This window comes from Schistocerca piceifrons, chromosome X (genome assembly GCF_021461385.2).
Source record: "Schistocerca piceifrons isolate TAMUIC-IGC-003096 chromosome X, iqSchPice1.1, whole genome shotgun sequence".
Lineage (NCBI taxonomy): Eukaryota > Metazoa > Arthropoda > Insecta > Orthoptera > Acrididae > Schistocerca > Schistocerca piceifrons.
Genome location: NC_060149.1, coordinates 745,888,374 through 745,908,475, shown reverse-complemented (window position 1 = coordinate 745,908,475; position 20,102 = coordinate 745,888,374). Strand labels below are relative to the sequence as shown.

At 43.4% G+C, this 20,102-nt stretch overlaps 1 protein-coding gene across 1 annotated transcript in view; it reads left to right on the top strand.

Moving 5' to 3' along the window:
- LOC124721977 (aquaporin AQPAn.G) overlaps nt 1-20,102 on the top strand; it is a 168,627-nt gene that overhangs the window by 11,903 nt on the left and 136,622 nt on the right. The window contains exon 2 of the mRNA XM_047247145.1: nt 16,841-17,040. Coding sequence (XP_047103101.1) covers nt 16,841-17,040 — 200 coding nt within the window. The remainder of the gene's footprint in view (nt 1-16,840; nt 17,041-20,102) is intronic.

Here is a 20,102-nt window from a genome sequence, read left to right as displayed (position 1 = left end):
TGAAATATTTCTAGATAGTTAGGTGAACGACGGAGGTTACGATTTTGTCAGTGTGTACTTGAAAGGCGATGAAAAAGTCAAGCATCTACGGGGACCGGATGGTAAGAGAACGGGATTGTGACTTACAGTAAATAGATTCTCGGAGCCATTATTTATCTAGTTCTGACCTACATTTGCACACTGTGTACTTATGCTGCTGATGGCTATTTTGATAATTTATCACTGTAGTGGTTGCTAAACTGACGGTACGTCTTTTACCATTATTTATGATCAAAATACAAATACTAATTTGTTGTTCCGCTGCTTCAGTTGATGGGTCGTTGCTTAGGTCAGTTCAGATCTGGCACCAGTACACTGTGATCCGTGTACTGCCCGAATAAAGAACTCCACGATACTTCAGCACCAGCGTCTAATAATTCAATTCTCAAGATAATTCATGTACCTAGTTTCGTCGACTACCTGATCAAAAGTGTCACAGCACCTGTTAGTTGACATTAATATGAGGCGTGTCCATGCTTCGCCGTTTTGACGGCTTGAACTGTGCTAGGGCCCTTGTAGTGAGATGTCTGAATGTCTGTGAAAGAATGGCAAAAATCAACTGTGTGTGAAATCTTATGGGACTTAACTGCTAAGGTCATCAGTCTCTAAGCTTACACACTACTTAACCTTGCCCGAGGGAGGACTCGAATCTACGCCGGGATCAGCCACACAGTCCATGACGAAGGCATGGCACCCCTTCCCAGAGAAGGCAGCGATATTCGACGCTCGGTATCGAGCGAAGTCGACGTTCTAACTCGTTGTTGTTGTTGTTGTTGTTGTTGGTTGATTTCTGGAAAGGGGCCAAACAGGGAGGTCATCGGTCTCGTCGGATTTAGGGAAGGATGGGAAAAGAAGTCGACCGTGCCCTTTCAAAGGAACCATCCCGGTATTTGCCTGAAGTCATTTAAGGAAATCACGGAAAACAAGGTGGCCGGACGCGGGTTTGAACCGTCGTCCTCCCGAAAGGGAGTCCGGGGTGTTAACCACCTCGCTCGGTCGTTCTAACTCGTTCCAAACGTGTCCAGTTGGGTTCAGCTGTGAACTCAGGGCGAGCCAATCCACTTCAGGAATGTTATTGTACACAGACCATGGTCTCGCAGATGTTGCTTTATCACAGAACGCATTGTTACGCTGATACAAAAAAAAAAAAAAAAAAAAAAAAAATCTTCACTTACGAACTGTTCCTCTACTGTACACAGTACAGAATGCTGTACCATGCGTTCAAATCCTTCCACATTTAGTGATTTTTTTTTTTTTTTTAGCGCAATAAGGAAACCACAACCTAACTACGAAAACACCCCTACACTGTAACACCACCTCCTCCATATTTCACTGTTGACACAACACATGATGCCATGTGATGTTCGCCGGTCGGAGTGGCCGAGCGGTTCTAGGCGCTTCAGCTTGGAACCGTGCGACCGCTACAGTCGCAGGTTCTAATCCTGCCTGGGGCATGAATGTGTGTGATGTCCTTAGATTAGTTAGGTTTAAGTAGGTCTAAGTTCTAGGGGACTGATAACCTGAGCTGTTAAATCCCATAGTGCTCAGAGCCATTTGAACCAGGTAATGTTCTCCAGACATTCACCAAATCCAAACCTTTCCATCGGATTGCCACAGGGCATATCGCGTTTCATCACTTCAAATTACTCGTTTCTAGTCATTTACTGTCCAGTGGCAGCGCTCTTTAGCTCTTAGCGCTGGCTATAGAAATGTGTGGCCTTTGAGAAGCTGCTCGACCATTGCACCCCATTCTTTTTAACTGTCTATTCACTGTTATTGTGCTACCTGACTGCTGGTACCACTTTGAAGCTCACGAGTGATTCCTTCCGCCGATTGTGTGTAATTTTTTGCGACCACCTTCCACGATTCTCGACGGTCGTTTTCCGTCGGTTCATGAGGGCTGCCTGGTCTCGGTTTAACTATGGTTCTTTCTTGCGTTTCCACTTCACAATCGCCAGCAATCGACCTAGGCAGCTTCTGAAGGGTTAAGATGTCCTTGAAGAATTTTCTCAGGTGGCATCCAGAGACGAGTCCACTTTGACCAAACCATTCTGCTGTTACTCCTCCTCCACCGCCTCCTTTTATATTGGCTGGATCGCCCATCGTGACAACTAGTGGTCAGTTCCGTATTACATAGAGGCAGTGCTGTTTTTCTGGGGGAACGCTGGGGGATGCGTACCCCTAAACTTTTTCGTCGACAAATTAATTTTTTTACAATGTTGAGATCTTGGAAGAGTGCCAAAGATTTATTTCACGGACGTAAATTTTTTGTTTCATCTTCTCGTGTTGGTAATGGCAATATGAACGATGCCAGTGCAGTTTTTGGTGGTAAAAGCGATGTCATTGACTATTTCAAGCATTTCAAAGCTGCGGCAACCGCTGACAACTGAATCGCTGGCAGCCAGTTCGACAAGCATGTAGTGCCCTCGCCTGCTAATATATGGCTGATGGTAGTGCTAAACGGATATGCGTACGCTCAAACGCCGAGATACCCATAGATGTCTCTACGGTCCCGCTACCATGATACTTTGCCATTCATTGTCATCTTAGTTTTGTTGTTCTTTATTCTTTTGCGTTTGCTGTTCCATTCTTGTCGGTTGTGCCAAATTTTACAGTGTGACCTGTCTTTCATTGCAACTTGTAAGTTAAGTTGGAGGTGAGAGATGAGCAGAAAACTAAAAAACTATTTTACTTGTTCTCCTGCATCTGAAAACCAGAAACTGTCAATAATTCCTGTGCAAGTGAAAAGCCAGGAAGTTCAACATCAGTGGACGACGAAAGTGAAACTGTAAACCTGAGCCTGAACCTACGTGTGAAAATGCAGTGAACAAACGTGTGTATGATAGAAAATTAAATGATCCTCCAGAGCCGGCCGGAGTGGCCGTGCGGTTCTAGGCGCTGCAGTCTGGAACCGAGCGACCGCTGCGGTTGCAGGTTCGAATCCTGCCTCGGGCATGGATGTGTGTGATTTCCTTAGGTTAGTTAGGTTTAATTAGTTCTAAGTTCTAGGCAACTGATGACCTCAGAAGTTAAGTGGCATCGTGCTCAGAGCCATTTGAACCATTTGATAGTCCAGAATGTTGAACTTTGGAACAAGAAATCGCACTTTTTTGAGAAAAATGACTAGTTGATCGTTTCAAACCAAAAACTTGGCGGCAGAATTTGCGAGGAAGTAGGAAGTTTCGTTTATGTGGTATCCCATGCTTCAGGTATAATTAATTTTCGCTGCATTATATCCAGTGTCGAAGTATCCTCAAACTTTTTTTTAAAAAAAAGAGCACTGCATAGAGGTGTCTGGATACTACTGGTCAGATGGTACTATTTAATGGTAATCGTTCGACTCTTGGAATTAAGCAGTGAAAATCATAAAGATCTGAATTACAAATTAACTATAAACTCATGTGGATCACATACAACAACAGGCCAACAATGCTGAACGGAACATAAGACGTTGAAAGACTAAAATTATGCAGGAAACATTTACTTATACAGAATCTTCATTAATGGAGGTAGATAGCTAATTTAAGATACCGGGTGATCAAAAAGTCAGTATAAATTTGAAAACTTAATAAACCACGGAATAATGTAGATAGAGAAGTAAAAATTGACACACATGCTTGGAATGACATGAGGTTTTACTAGAACCACTCCATATTGCTAGACGCGTCAAAGATCTCTTGCGCGCGCCGTTTGGTAATTATCGTGTGTGTGTCCGCAGCTCGTGGTCGTGCGGTAGCGTTCTCGCTTCCCACGCCCGGGTTCCCGGGTTCGATTCCCGGCGGGGTCAGGGATTTTCTCTGCCTCGTGATGACTGGGTGTTGTGTGATGTCCTTAGGTTAGTTAGGTTTAAGTAGTTCTAGGGGACTGATGACCATGGATGTTAAGTCCCATAGTGCTCAGACCCATTTGAACCATTTGCCGGCCGGTGTGGCCGTGCGGTTAAAGGCGCTTCAGTCTGGAACCGCGTGACCGCTACGGTCGCAGGTTCGAATCCTGCCTCGGGCATGGATGTGTGTGATGTCCTTAGGTTAGTTAGGTTTAATTAGTTCTAAGTTCTAGGCGACTGATGACCTCAGAAGTTGAGTCGCATAGTGCTCAGAGCCATTTTTTGAATTATCGTGACTTTCGTCATGCTTCGCCTCCCAGGTCCCCAGACCTCAGTCCGTGCGATTATTGGCTTTGGGGTTACCTGAAGTCGCAAGTGTATCGTTATCGACCGACATCTCTAGGGATGCTGAAAGACAACATCCGACGCCAATGCCTCACCATAACTCCGGACATGCTTTACAGTGCTGTTCACAACATTATTTCTCGACTACAGCTATTGTTGAGCAATGATGGTGGACATATTGAACATTTCCTGTAAAGAACATCATCTTTGCTTTGTCTTTCTTTGTTATGCTAATTATTGCTATTCTGATCAGATGAAGCGCTATCTCTCGGACATTTTTTGAACTTTTGTATTTTTTGGTTCTAATAAAACCTCATGCCATTTCAGGCATGTGTGTCAATTTGTACCTCTCTATATACATTATTCCGTGATTTATTCAGTTTTCAAATTTATACTGACTTTTTGGTCACCCGGTATTAACAAGTGTGAGATGTAAACCCTTGAAAAGCTATTGTTTCAGTCTGCACAAGCATTATAAGAAAATCTGTGACAGATTCTAGAAGACTCAGCGGAATTTTTAAGGCCACTTTATCGGAATACACAATTCCAGACTGACTTTCCCTCTGAAATTAAAGTTAATAACATCTTTTTACATAAAGTAAGGAGATTTTTCAGAAAATAGATATGACAGGAAAAACGATACAGAACAAAACTGTATTCTAAATTTTATTAGATACTTAACGACATATCGAAAAACCAAGCATCAGATCTTTTCTTTACAAGAACGTAGGGTCGTTTTCAGCCAGAAAATGAGCAGGTTTTGGAACCATAATGGATTCTAAGAAAATTAATTAATTACGTTATTTGCGGTCCTCAGTTGGCTAAAAACTCAAAAATTAAAAAGATACGATAAAAGGTATTCGCGTATCGTACGACACAGAATTGATAATTTCCTTATGTTACTTGCTGGGTGTGCTGGCGGAATGTGTAAAGCCATGTGTGCTGCTGTGAAGAGTGTAAAACACGGACGTTTATCACCTTGCTGGCATCGTTTAGTGGGCGCTAATGCAACGTTATATCTTGTCACGGCTCTGTCAAGCAGAGCGGACCCGAGTGGGAGTATTCACCTGCAGCCGCCAGTGGCTCAATATTCGTTTTATGAGAAGTTATTATAACGCGAGCAGACAAATGGGCAGCATTACTTGTCACCGGCGGATTGTCGCTCGACAGCCGTAACGGTCGGGACGGGACAGGCTTCAAACGCGGAAAGAATGAGCAACGTGCCGTACCTGGCCGCTGGCGGCTGGCTGTTGGCCTAAAAATGGCTACTCTCTGTGTTGCGCATGCGCCTTAAGTGCGCCATTTATCGGAAAGGGGAAACGCGACGTGACTTGATTCGAATCTGGAGCGAGCCGGCTACTAAAGAGCCGGTCGTTGTGCGAGCCTCTTTCAAGCTGTTTTTCACATTTATGGTAGCAATTTCGCGAATTATTCAGAACTGCTGTAACGAAAACATATTTTTTCATAATGCCTCGACAAGCACATATTTTAAAATCATTAATACACTCCTGGAAATTGAAATAAGAACACCGTGAATTCATTGTCCCAGGAAGGGGAAACTTTATTGACACATTCCTGGGGTCAGATAAATCACATGATCACACTGACAGAACCACAGGCACATAGACACAGGCAACAGAGCATGCACAATGTCGGCACTAGTACAGTGTATATCCACCTTTCGCAGCAATGCAGGCTGCTATTCTCCCATGGAGACGATCGTAGAGATGCTGGATGTAGTCCTGTGGAACGGCTTGCCATGCCATTTCCACCTGGCGCCTCAGTTGGACCAGCGTTCGTGCTGGACGTGCAGACCGCGTGAGACGACGCTTCATCCAGTCCCAAACATGCTCAATGGGGGACAGATCCGGAGATCTTGCTGGCCAGGGTAGTTGACTTACACCTTCTAGAGCACGTTGGGTGGCACGGGATACATGCGGACGTGCATTGTCCTGTTGGAACAGCAAGTTCCCTTGCCGGTCTAGGAATGGTAGAACGATGGGTTCGATGACGGTTTGGATGTACCGTGCACTATTCAGTGTCCCCTCGACGATCACCAGTGGTGTACGGCCAGTGTAGGAGATCGCTCCCCACACCATGATGCCGGGTGTTGGCCCTGTGTGCCTCGGTCGTATGCAGTCCTGATTGTGGCGCTCACCTGCACGGCGCCAAACACGCATACGACCATCGTTGGCACCAAGGCAGAAGCGACTCTCATCGCTGAAGACGACACGTCTCCATTCGTCCCTCCATTCACGCCTGTCGCGACACCACTGGAGGCGGGCTGCACGATGTTGGGGCGTGAGCGGAAGACGGCCGAACGGTGTGCGGGACCGTAGCCCAGCTTCATGGAGACGGTTGCGAATGGTCCTCGCCGATATCCCAGGAGCAACAGTGTCCCTAATTTGCTGGGAAGTGGCGGTGCGGTCCCCTACGGCACTGCGTAGGATCCTACGGTCTTGGCGTGCATCCGTGCGTCGCTGCGGTCCGGTCCCAGGTCGACGGGCACGTGCACCTTCCGCCGACCACTGGCGACAACATCGATGTACTGTGGAGACCTCACGCCCCACGTGTTGAGCAATTCGGCGGTACGTCCACCCGGCCTCCCGCATGCCCACTGTACGCCCTCGCTCAAAGTCCGTCAACTGCACATACAGTTCACGTCCACGCTGTCGCGGCATGCTACCAGTGTTAAAGACTGCGATGGAGCTCCGTATGCCACGGAAAACTGGCTGACACTGACGGCGGCGGTGCACAAATGCTGCGCAGCTAGCGCCATTCGACGGCCAACACCGCGGTTCCTGGTGTGTCCGCTGTGCCGTGCGTGTGATCATTGCTTGTACAGCCCTCTCGCAGTGTCCGGAGCAAGTATGGTGGGTCTGACACACCGGTGTCAATGTGTTCTTTTTTCCATTTCCAGGAGTGTAGGTGTGGATGTGGCGAAGCGCAAGCGGACAGCATCTTACATATCCTGAAATGAAGGAAGAGCGCACTGTAGACTTACAGCTGATTCACACCAAGTCACTGATTTAGTCCTGTACCGAATAATAATGAGGAAACTGCAAGCAGGGAAGAGTGTTTTCAGATGTGGTTTTGCTGATGGTCTAGTGTCGATTGATGTGAAGTGTGCACCGCAAGTTGATCTGTAAACGGTGTGTGGGCCGTAGTTGAGGACTTTGTACACCTCTGTCACTGCATCCCGCTGAACAACTTTAAAAGACTTCTTTCTGCTGGGCAGTCGGATGTTTCTGTATTTAGTGTTTAATCCATTCGCCCTTAACAATTTCCCATTCAACCGTTTACGGGCACCTTGACTGTTTTTTATTAGAGAACAGACAACGCACATTCCACAAGCACGAAAGCTGCAAGTAAACAATAACTGATTTCACCGTCCTGATATCACTTCTATCAATAATGTTACCAATACCCAACAAATGGATGCGACTGATGTGAGAGAGCGGAATGATGATCCACTTCTAATGAACGCTACAGAACAGACGGTAATCATACTTATCAAATGACGAATCATTGGAAAGTGAGTTGGAATGGGGGATACCATCCGATCATCTACGTTTCATGAAACCATTTTAATGAGCTACCTGGTTGAATAATTCTGGTCGACCACATTTAGTTACTAAATCATTCTCCACAGGGCTAAATTAGTGGCATAGCTTAAGCACCCCTTAGTTCAAACGGTAACCATACTTATCCAATGATGTGTCATTAGAAAGTGAGCTGCAAAGGGGAAACCATCCTATCGCCTACTTTTTCTTGACCCATTTTAATGGTCTACCTGGTTAAAAAATTCTGTCCTTTACATTTAGTTGCTAAACCATTCCCCACAGGGCTAAAATACTGACATAACGTAAGCACCCATAAGTTCTGACAAATATCGCACCTTTCCAAGTCGCTGACTTCTAAAGAGCCAGTATTCAATTTTTTGCTCCTCACTCGGAGAGGAAGGAAGTAACCGAGGACAAAACCATTTTCCGTCATTTCTTTTCCATTTCCATAAATAATGAGCCTTCTCTCGAAGAATATCGTAGCTTTGGGATTGAAATCTTTCCCGACGAACGTCTTCAAGTAAACTGCTCAAGTATGATACGGGGTGTGAATGGCAAAATGACTCGACGTTTCGACGACAAGCCGAGGCGCCATCATCATGTGATATGATGTACTGATGTGCTATCTCGTTATTTACACAATATCTTCATCTTCCCTCCGAAAGAGGAACCAATGACTAATATAAAAATCACTGCTATATTTATAGCAATGACTCTCACATTTTCTTATAGTTGGGAAGTGCACAGTACTAGAAACAACAGGAGAAAAATCAACCGTTTTTGTTAACAAGTATGGAAAGACTATCGGTTATTATTGGATCATTATATTCCACGCTAGAATATAATCATGGAAAGAATTGATTGATGGTTAGACGAGTAATGGAAAGCGACAACAGATAGCTTCGGACTTAGTATCCTTGTGATTATTTTCTGTTTACTTGAGTCCACAATGGTGCAGTATTTTACAAACGACAACATATGTCCGCCTGGACTGTTATTAATTTTTTGTTTTTGCGATCGCGATTTCGACTATTGTGCCTTTCCCAAGTAACAGCCTATTATAAAGGGCTTCAATGCATATTCATGTTAACAGGACATCGTCCTCGTGGGACCGTATTTACATATTTCCCTTCATATGCATACGAAAACAGGATTTCTCTTCATCTGCATAAAAGAACTTAGTGTTTTATATAATAACTCCTATCAAATTCATGTATATACGCACGCTTATTTATCACTGTGCGAGGACCAGGAGTAGCATGTGACAAATCTTAGGAGTAATGAATATGCATTGGTTCACCCAGTGGTGAACTATTACCTCAGAAACGGACAATAACCAGAAACGATATCGTAAATAAGTAAACAAATGCAATAAATGTCCAGATCGAATATGTTGTTGTTTCGAAGACAACGACCTATTTTAGAGGCTATCAAACGTTGGTTGTTGGTGGCTCAAAATGGTTCAAATGGCTCTAAGCACTATGGGACTTAACATATGAGGTCATCAGTCCCCTAGACTTAGAACAACTTAAACCTAACTAACCTAAGGACATCACACACATCCATACCCGAGGCAGGATTCGAACCTGCGACAGTAGCAGGCGTGCGATTCTGGACTGAAGCGCCTAGAACCGTTCGGCCACAGCGGCCGGCGGTTGTTGATAAACTATAAACTGTACTTCTGCTTTTTTCTCTTAAAAGCTATAAAAAGTATTTCTACATAGTGGACCGAACCTTGCTGGTTCATCTGATTGTCAGAACAGTGCTTCACAGTCACAAGGCTCAAAGGGTAAATACACTGTTGTACAAAACTTACAGACGAAAGTTACTTTCCCATGATGTGTCCCTGTTAAGTACTGTGCTCGATGAAACTTGGACTGTACATAGAAAGAAATGTTGCAGTATAGTTCAGAAGGTAACTGAAAGAAATATGCAATGGAACGAACGGAAATGATACTTCTATTCAAAGTCAGTAATTACACTCTAGTCACCGCGATACATGATGGTCTTCTGGACATTACAAGAGGCGGAATATGGTTACTCACAGAGTGTGTGATTACCACACACGTCAATGCATACTCTGCAAAGTGCTCCTACACTGGCCCTAAGGTTAGTAAAGAGTTCTTGAGATAGAGAGTTCCAATGCTCAACACATTCCACACGTTCTGGATGGGATTTAAGTCGGAGGACGGGACAAACCAGTCCATTCGCCGAATATCCTCGCGTTCCAAGAGCTCCTTCGCCTGTGCAGCTCGAAGCGGTCGTTCGTCGTCGTCAACAAAAATGAAGTCACGGCCGATAGCACCCTTAAAAATACGTACATGAGGAAGGAGTTCAGTGTCACAAGAACATTAACCTGTGGGGTACTGTGTTCAAAGGTTTGGAGGTCAGTGTACTTATGGAACGTTATACCTCCTGGGCTACCAAAACGATCGTGTTCAACATTGTTACTAGGTGCATTACGTACGTTCATACGGTGAGAGGTGGGAGTACGTAAAGCACCCAGGAACATGGACGAATATGATCGTTTTTTTGACCCAAGTGTTATGGCATTGAGAGGCATAATGTTGCGTGGTACACCTACCGCTTAAGTTATTCCGACACTGTACTCCTTTCCCATGTGCGTCTCTTCTGGGTGCTTTCACCCTTGACTTCCTTTTTATGGATGACAATGCGTGACCGCATCGAAGAGCACAAGTGCAAAGGCTCTTGGAACGAGAGGATATTCGGTGAATGGACTGGCCTGTCCGAACCCCCGACATAAATCCCACTGAGCACGTGGTGTACGCGTTGGGGAGACGTTTTGTAGTATGTCGTTGCAGAGCTTGCTTTGCCATCCTTGGTGATTATACAGCCTGTTACGAACCACGTTCCACCTTTTGTTATGTCTAGGGAACCATAATGAACCACGGTGACTTCAGTGAAATTACTGTCTTTGAATAAAAGTGTCATTTCTCTTCGTCTCATTGCGTATTTCTTTCAGTTATCTTCTTTACTGTACTGTATCAGATCTTTCTAACGCATGGTCCAAGTTTCATCCGGCTATGTTACTTAGCAGTGACACATCATGCAGAAGTTACTTTCTTCCTTAAGTTTCGCATACCAGTGTAATACCAGGCATTTTGCTGTCATTTACTGCTCCAATAACGCCCAATAGTTCTGCCTCCAGATGGGGCAGTGGTAGATGAGACGATTTACAAAACTACCCGTAGGTCGGTCACCGGAGTAATCTCCGGGTTCATGATTTAGTTTCCTGAAGTGTAATAGAACTGACATCAATATTACAGAAGAAATTTCGACTGAAACTTTTTGGAATTGTAACAATTGCATTAAACATGAAAGATAGTGAACGACATGTGAAACAAGAAAGTTAAATTATTTCTACACACCACCGACATTTTGTTGTTATATGTTACACTGAAATCATGTCTGTGAGAAGAATCACTCGAATATCTGAAAGGTTTCTACGACGTAGTTTTTGCAGTTGTGCTGAATTCTAACCAATTGCATATTGAAGCGTGTAATAAACTTCATTGTCGTTTCTTGCATGCCGCCAATAGTGGAACAGTGGGCGTCCTGGGTCAATGAGAGGATTATTCTTCTTATGTAAACAAGCTGGCCACTTGGCATAGCGACCATATGTAAATAAGTCAGTCTAATTTATGGACCTAACGTAAGCAAACTGCTCGTTTATGTTCTTTGTTTTGCTTATTTAGGATCTTATTAATGACCAAATATTTTTACCATAATGACCTAATGTAAACAAACCGCTCATTGAGCTGTGACATAACGAAATGACCCCGAGATGCTTTTAGCCTAATGTAAAAAACTGCTCTCTCCTATTCTAAATTACGTTGATGCAAGTCTAATTTATAACAAAATACTATAAATTAATGACTGTAGTTTATGACCCAAATGGTTGTCTCCCCCTCCCTACTACTTCATTGTTTTCCTACTGGTCGAATTCGACCCCCGTATCACCAGGCACTCAACCATCACTCTTCATCGATCTCTATGTCAGTCAGTCAACAGAAGCAACAGCAGCAGCAAACTGAGGTAATATCTGCAATTTCTATTTTGCAATTTACAGCAGAGTATCGCTCAATGGTACTTTTTACAAGTACATCAACACATGATGCTATTTATAGTTTAGGGGTAATTCGTTACAGTTTTGTAGGTTTTCCCCCAGTATTCCAAAGACATACATAAATACGAGACTCTAAATGCTTAACAAGTACCGTCACACTGCATGATTTAAACAAATCAATTGATATTCCATCTTTAACCAGCACAAATGAAAGTTATATTTATAGTTTTGGGGCAGTTCATTTCAATTTTGTTGATTTTCTCCCAGTATTACACAAGTACCAATTTTTCAAGATTATGCATGTAAATATGAAACTGTAAATGTTTAACAGCTATCACCACAGCGAATTATTTAAAAAATGCACTAATATCCCAATAGTTTAATGTTAAACAATTATCACAGTGTAACAAATACAGTCTTGTTACATACCAAGTATATGTTCCATTGCAAGGAACCCGCCCACTTCCTTCCTCTCTCTCTCTCTCTCTCTCTCTCTCTCTCTCTCTCTCTCTCTCTCTCACACACACACATACACACACACACACACACACACACACACACACACACACACACACACACACACACACGCAAGACATTAATAAAGTACACTAAGCAATTTACCACACTCACACTGCTACCACCTCTTTGATAGGAAAGGGAGAGCTGTGCACTTTATTTAAAACAAGAAAATGAGATGGCTATCTTCTGTGCAGTGTATGCTTGATGCATTGTACTGCCCAAAACTGACTGGAAGCTGTACTTGTCCTCGCCACGGCTGCTCCTGCAGTAGACTGAAGGTATGTCACTGTTGTGTGCATTGAGCCTGCCACTGGCACAGCACATGCGTAAGTTCACTATAAGCACAGAGCTCACATTGTCTTGATTGGGGACTGAGCTCTTCATCCTATCCCCCGCCAACCACCCAACGCCTAGTGCAGATAGGCGAGATACCACGGCACCATCCAGTCCTCCGGCCAACCCCTTACGAGATCATTTCGTACATATTATCATGATTCAACGATTAATGATGGCTTCGGCCATTTTCTTGTGTAAGTCCCTTAAAAATTCATCTTTTATGAAAACGTTAATGCACAATATATATTAAACGAACGGATGTTAGAGAGACGCGTAGTACTGACGTAATTCATTCCACCACTTTAACAGCGCATTGTTATACATTTACACTGAATACAACATCGATCCTATCTTTATAGGTTACCAGAGGTACACGACTTCAAATTTTTACAAAATTCATTTCCAGTTATGGCTTGGAAATTGTAGCAATCCCCCCATTGTATTACAACGACCTTCAAGGAATATATCATCCAGGTACTGATCATACAATTACAGCACAAGGCTTTCCCTGTAGTTGTCTGACAGTGCACAAGAGTCTTCGGGTTCATTTTGCTCTACGATTTCTGTGTATATTTACAATTTCCTTTTTTGCACTTTTTACCCAGAGTTTACTCAAAGAAGAACTGTTCATCAAGTCTTTCACGCAGTGCCTAGTGGCGGCAGAAAGTTCTGTTTTTCCCCATTACATACCAAATGATTTGTATATGCCCATTTGATAGTGCTTTATTCATTTAATCTATATGTATTGTCAGGGACATTAAAATCTAGACACCTACCAATAACAGTAGCACTATTTTAATTATAGGAGATACATGTTCTCGCCGGCGTGTGTGGCCGAGCGGTTCTAGGCGCTTCAGTCTGGAACCGCGCGACCACTACGGTCGCAGGTTCGAATCCTGCCTCGGGCATGGATGTGTGTGATGTCCTTAGGTTAGTTAGGTTTAATTAGTTCTAAGTTCTAGGGGACTGATGACCTCAGATGTTAAGTCCCATAGTGCTCAGAGCCATTTGAACCATTTTTTTACATGTTCTCCTTCCGAAAAGTGGAATGCTATTATCATACCATTCCCTTGGCATACTTTCTGCCATCGCAATACGTGTGCTGTAGGCATTTTTACATCAGTTGTACTATATTTAAATGAGTAACGATTGTTATGCCATTTTCACTCTGATAGTGCACTGCTATAAGTAATTCATCATTTCTCAACACAACTAATGTGCAATATGTGTTAAACAATGTTCCTCAGTACAGAGCCTCAGAGCACTTCGAAGATACAGGGCCCCAATTAGTCTAGGGCGATATTCGTTCACTCGATATGTATAACCAGGGACATTAAAATCTGTACCAAGCACCCTCCTCCAAGCAATAAGAATAACAACATTTTTAAAGTTTGTAGACAGTGTTGTCACTATGGCAGAGCATTTTTTGTATTTTTGCAGGGACAGTTTATGATGCTTTTTACTAATACCTATGGGATAACATGATGTAGCGTCCATTCCCATCACATGCTGATGCGATGTAGCCATCCATTTTTTAAGCAAATAGATGTTTTGTAATATTCTCAATAGCATTTCTATACTACAAACAGATAATTTATAATACCCCTTCTCACCTCCACTTTAGAATATTGTTATGTGGTACCACTTTTCCTCTTATTCGTACCATTAACAAATGTTCCTTTAAAATTACAGTCTTCTGTATACAGCATTTGCATCTCCAACATTTTGAAATGTAATTTGCGTATGGCATCCCAAACTTCCATGTTCCTGATTTTGAAATGCAACATGTTTATTCTCTTCATGTAGTTTTTATATTGTCATAATTTGGCAATCATCGAACAGTGTTTTAATCTGTCGTTGTTTTTTCTATACTTCTAAACTCATTCCACAAATAGTAAAGTGGCTGTTCCTATGATTGTGCATGACAGTGAAGAGCCGCTATATGTAGCAAAATGTCATTCGCACATGATGCTATCTCCAAAGTACTGGCATCCCTGGTAACAGAATTAGGGTAGAGCGCTGTATATGTTCTCTCATACAGACAGTGCATATGTACATAGAGGCACTTATTTTAGAAACAAAACACTTCTTTCAGAAAACGGAAGCAAATTCTGGTTTAGAACTTTTAAGTGATGTGTGGATGGGACTCGTGTGGTGTACACACAGGTCGTAAATCCATACATGGAGTTCTCAGTCAGGTTCTTAGTTGAATGAAGTTTCTTTAAATTTGCCCAAAAGTGTTTTGAGAAAAATATGCCATTCTTTTTTCGAATGGTGGCATACTAACAGAACATGATCATGGCAGAGCAATTGAAGCTTCTGACACTGCCTGCCCAATGCGCCATTTATGTTGAAGCAGCTGCTTAGCATGTCAGCCACAACCAACCATGTAACACGATTTTATCAGTAGTAGTGTTTTGTAACCGACTTCTTTCGTGGGTTGATTATCTTCCTTAGGACTCCTGCAAATAAATCTGAGTTTGAAATATGCTTTTGCTCTATGGATCCTGCTTTAGATCGCTCCAGATAATTACGCCTAGGTATTTTACTGTAGTTAATGTTTTCTACGACAGTGTCATTACATAGTAGATGACTCTAGGACGATTTATGTACAGTAGTTACATTTATTTATGTTCACGTCATCTGACAGTCCATGCACCAGAAATGATCGATCCCCCAAATGTCTTCCTGCCTCTACTGCTTTCTTATAGACAACTGCATAATGTGCAAACATCCTACATCCAAACAAATACCCTGAAAGCTGCTGTATAGTGCATGGTGAAGGGTACACCGTGGGAGCAGTTGGAACAAAAGAATATTCGGCGCATGGTCTGGTCTGACGATACCCCCGACGTAAATCCCATCGAGTATGTGTGGGACGCGTTGGGGAGACGTATTGCAGTACGTCCACACACTCCCATGACCAGCCAGCAGTTATCAGCCGCGATGGTTGAGGATTTAAACGTCCTACCACAAGGACTCCTTACCAGTATTGTGGCCAGCATGGGAGCACGTTTCCATCCGTGGTGATTACACGGCCTGGACCTTTCGTTATCTTCAGCCTATGCCTTTTGTAACGTCCAGTGGATTATCATGAATCGTAGTGACTTCAATGTAACTATTGTCTTTGAATGAAACTTTCATTTCTGTTCCTCTCTATGCGTATTACTACCAGTCAGCTTCTGTGCTATTTTGTACCAGTTCTTTTTATGTATGGTTAAAGCTTCATCGATCTATGTTACTGGGCAGTGACACAGATTGCGTAAGTTACTTTCGCCTTTAAGTTTTCACACCAGTGTATATTGACATGTGGCAGTTTGTAGACTTGTTACGGATGAAAAAGATTTCTCCTTCCATACGTTCATACAGTCGCACGAGGCCCTCTGTTTTCATTATTTGGCTTTTATTTTATCTTTGTGGCGAGATCCCCTTCCTATCACCACAGTCGTTAGTTAGCCTAACGGACGGCAGTTGTCTTTTCGAGTGTAAAATCTCCGAAAAAGCACACTCTGCCTGCCCTCTATACAGGACTAACAGTCGGTTATTCCCCCTCACGAATTCGATCCAGGTGTAGATCATATCCGTGTCTCGCTAGCTAGCGCGCTACGACGAATGCAGCTTTAGCAAATCTGTTGGTGACAAAATTGCAATGCAGTGATTGAAATATTAGTTCATAGTGTAGTTAAGTAATAGTTGTTCTTGTTGACAGAGATGCTGCGTGGAAGCAGTTACGTACACACCAGTGTCAGAAGCAAGAACCAAATGTCTAAAAATAACCTAATGAGACTCATCGACCTTAATTCTAGTGGTACTGCCATTACAAATCTAAAAGTGCATAACTACTTCAAAGAAATCCTGGAGCACGCTTTCGCATTCAGGAGAAGTGTAGTCCCGAAAGCGCGTCCGACGACCCTGATTTAGTCTTACCATAGTTAACTAAAATTTTTTCATCGCTCCAACTCCTCCTGCCCCCATCCATCTCCTAATGAGGTGGTGTTGCGTTGCTAATGACTTTGATGCCGAGGAGACATTTAACTCCAAATTTCCTTCCTTTTTCCACTTTCAGACGGAGGCCGATATGTGATCGAGCTACTTTTTCTGAAGTTGTGCGTGTGGCTGTTGCAGGTGCTAAGGCGATAATCGGACTTCACGAGGTGACGGACACGCGCACCATCTGGCGGCAACTGGCTGCCGAATTCGTGGGAACTTTCTTCCTGGTGCTCCTGGGCTGCGGCTCGACGACTGCGAAGTGGACGGACGGCTACGCGCCCACCACGGTGCAGATCGCGCTCACGTTCGGCCTGGCAGTCGCCACGATCGCACAGGTGAGCCCTGTCACTCCACGTCTCGCCACATCGCACTGGCCACCGGGTTGCCTCGCGTCATTTCAACCGCCTACTTGTAATTTCAACTCCATCTGACTTCAGTAATTTTTTCCTGGTTGAGAGACAAATGGTGTTCCGCTCTCAGCCTCCACTCTTAAGAGATCTCGACATTTCCTGCACACTTCCTATAGATGGAGTGCACCGGTCTCCGGAAAATCGAGCACCTGCCGTCATTGACTCGGTCCGTCGTAAGAAGGCCATACAGCCGTGTATCAAAACAACGGGAGCACTTATCTACTTGAGCTCATCAACTCTACAAGATAACAACGCCGATCAAATGTGCTCTGAATCTGTCTTTTATTTTTCTTGCGATGACACGTTAATCTGCAGTAGGCATGGCGTACATTTGGTATTAGTCCGTGCAAGTGGCTAGTCCAGAAGATATGACAGACCCCTCTGATTTTCGACAATGATAAATAGTTGGAACATTTATTTCGAAGACTACAAGCTCTGGTACTGAGTGCAACATTGACCGTTGTGGTATCGGTAAACACGAATTATGGAACTTTACCATAGTTGATCCACAGGTCGCGAACCATCCCTTATATGGCGACTCTAAACTCCGAGGTAATCAGGTGATGTAACAAATTTTAGTCGCTATAAAATACCGGAATTCTGAGGAGGGAGGGGATGGGGAGCTAACATCATGTTTCACTCTCTCCCTTCCTTTCACCCATTGCAAAATAGAAACAGCATCACAATGAAATGAAACTGTATGGTTCAAGAGACCATTTCAAGTCTCAAACATCTATGATGTTTATATGCTGACTGAAGCTGGAAAGCCTGTGCAATGCTGTTCCAGTTTGGGGGGAATACCAAGTGGGCTGAAGCGTGAACGGTAATTTGGATTTGGATTGAGGAGAGAGGCATGCTAGGGTAGTCCATGCAGTTGAAAAAAGCCACTGTGCCAGAGTGGTGTAGTGATGAGCACATGTTCCTTGTGAGCAGCAGACCCAAGTTCGAATACCGGCCATGACACAAGTTTTCATTCGTCGCTTCAGTTTGCATATATACATCATCGATGTTTGAGACTTGACAAGATCTCTGGAACGATATATTTTCATCTGATTAAAGCACCTACGCCTGGATTTAAGGCAGGACCCCCAATTTCGTTCGTTGTGAGATGCTATTCTCAAACAACTGGAGAACCTCTGCAATGCCGTTCGAGTTACATAGTGGGCTGAGGAGTGAATGGGAATTTGGACTGGGGAGGTAGCCGTGGTAGGGTAGTCTGTGCAGCTATGCAATGCCACTGTGTCACGGTGGCGTAATGGTGAATGCATGTGGCTAGTGAACAGGAGACTTGGGTTCCAATCACGCCTTGGTACAAATTTTCATTCTTCACTTCAGTCTGCATTTATATGACACTACAATGCACAAACATTCAGTAACGAACAAAGGTACATTCATGACACTTCATAACAGGTTAGATGAAGATGACGTCCACTAGAACGTCTACCCTCAACGCTCATTTCCTCAGTATGTTACTAACTATAGCTTCCGAATAGCCAACAGCTGAATCAAGTTCAGAATATCCGTCGATACTCACTGGTCGCTGCTTCATCCTCAGCATAAAGTGTCATTGGATTACAATATCTCAGCGTCCGAGGCAGAAAATGAAAAACTCCATCGGCGTCTGGACTGACCTACCTACGAAACTGCAGTCCGCCGCGAGTTTCGCAACTGAAGTTTAATTATCTTTGACCCTCTGATGATCGCCAGCTTTAGCTCGACAAATGGGGACCATCAGGTGATAGAGGGAGGTACGAATCAATGTGCCACTCATTTCCCTGTTCTCGATATCAGCATGATTTATGCATGGGATATGTCCAAAGAAGCTTAGGCGTCGGCTTCACAACATTATTTCCTAACGTAGTGAGGTGTGCCATTCACAGGCCTCGATTTCGTGGTTCAGCGTCACAGGGTTGGTCGAAAGGTGTATCAATTATGTTTGTCCACGTTTCTGTATCCGTCGAAATGCGTTCTGGCGAGAACTGCTATTGGGTATTAGCGAATTTCAAGTGACTAACATTTAAGGACTTTCTCTTGTGCTTTTGAAGACCACAAAGATCGCTGCCCATCACTCACAGTTGACTTCATTTCGAGTGGCTAAGACAACCATTTAATGTTAGTTTGGGTACCGTTCAGACAAACAGAACTTCCTGCTTGATTTTACCTCATGGAAATATGACGTCATCAAAAGTACTATGACTCATAAACACTGACCACACGTTTCTGTTGTTGCACACTTTTAATGTATTTGTTATCTGTAGCTAGTATGATATTGGAATATTCTCAAACCGTTATCAAAACTTACATGATGGCTCATAATTTAATTTAAGATAATTTGCTATCAGTTTCGCTTTTACCGTAAATGAAAACTTTCTTCTCGCGCTGAGTCCTACGTTTTCTAACGACCTTTTCAGCTGTACCTTGGTTTTCCTTAGGTTTTCAAATGTGTCGAAGCTTCGTCATTTTCGCATTCTCATCATCGTTCAAGACACAACCCAGTACCTGTCTTGTAATTATCAACAAGGCCTAACGAAAAAGGTTACAAAACGAACACATAAATTTCATCGTCTCGCAGCGCTATCCTTAATCTCATCTCGTCCGAATCTGTTCTTTCTGTTCATGTCGAGAAGAACTTAAGAAGTTTTCGTCTGTGGGGTGGTGATGGAGCAGTTGTAAGTCGAAAATGTGGCGAGCAAGCTTTTCTCGGTTCTAGTAAAATGAACAAATAATAAACAAAAATGTTGTTATGTCACTAGTTGCATTCAAAGTATTCCAATATTGTTCACAAGGACAGACAGTCCTCTGGAAATTCAACCAAGCGAGCTGGAACAGTTGGTAGGACAATTTACTTTTATTCGGAAAAAAGAGTATTTAGTTCCTCATTCTTATTAAACCGAGATGGGTATCGCAGTGGTTAGCACACTTAACCCACATTCGGGTGGACGACTGTTCAAACCCACGTCCTCCCATCCTCATTTAGGTTTTCCGTG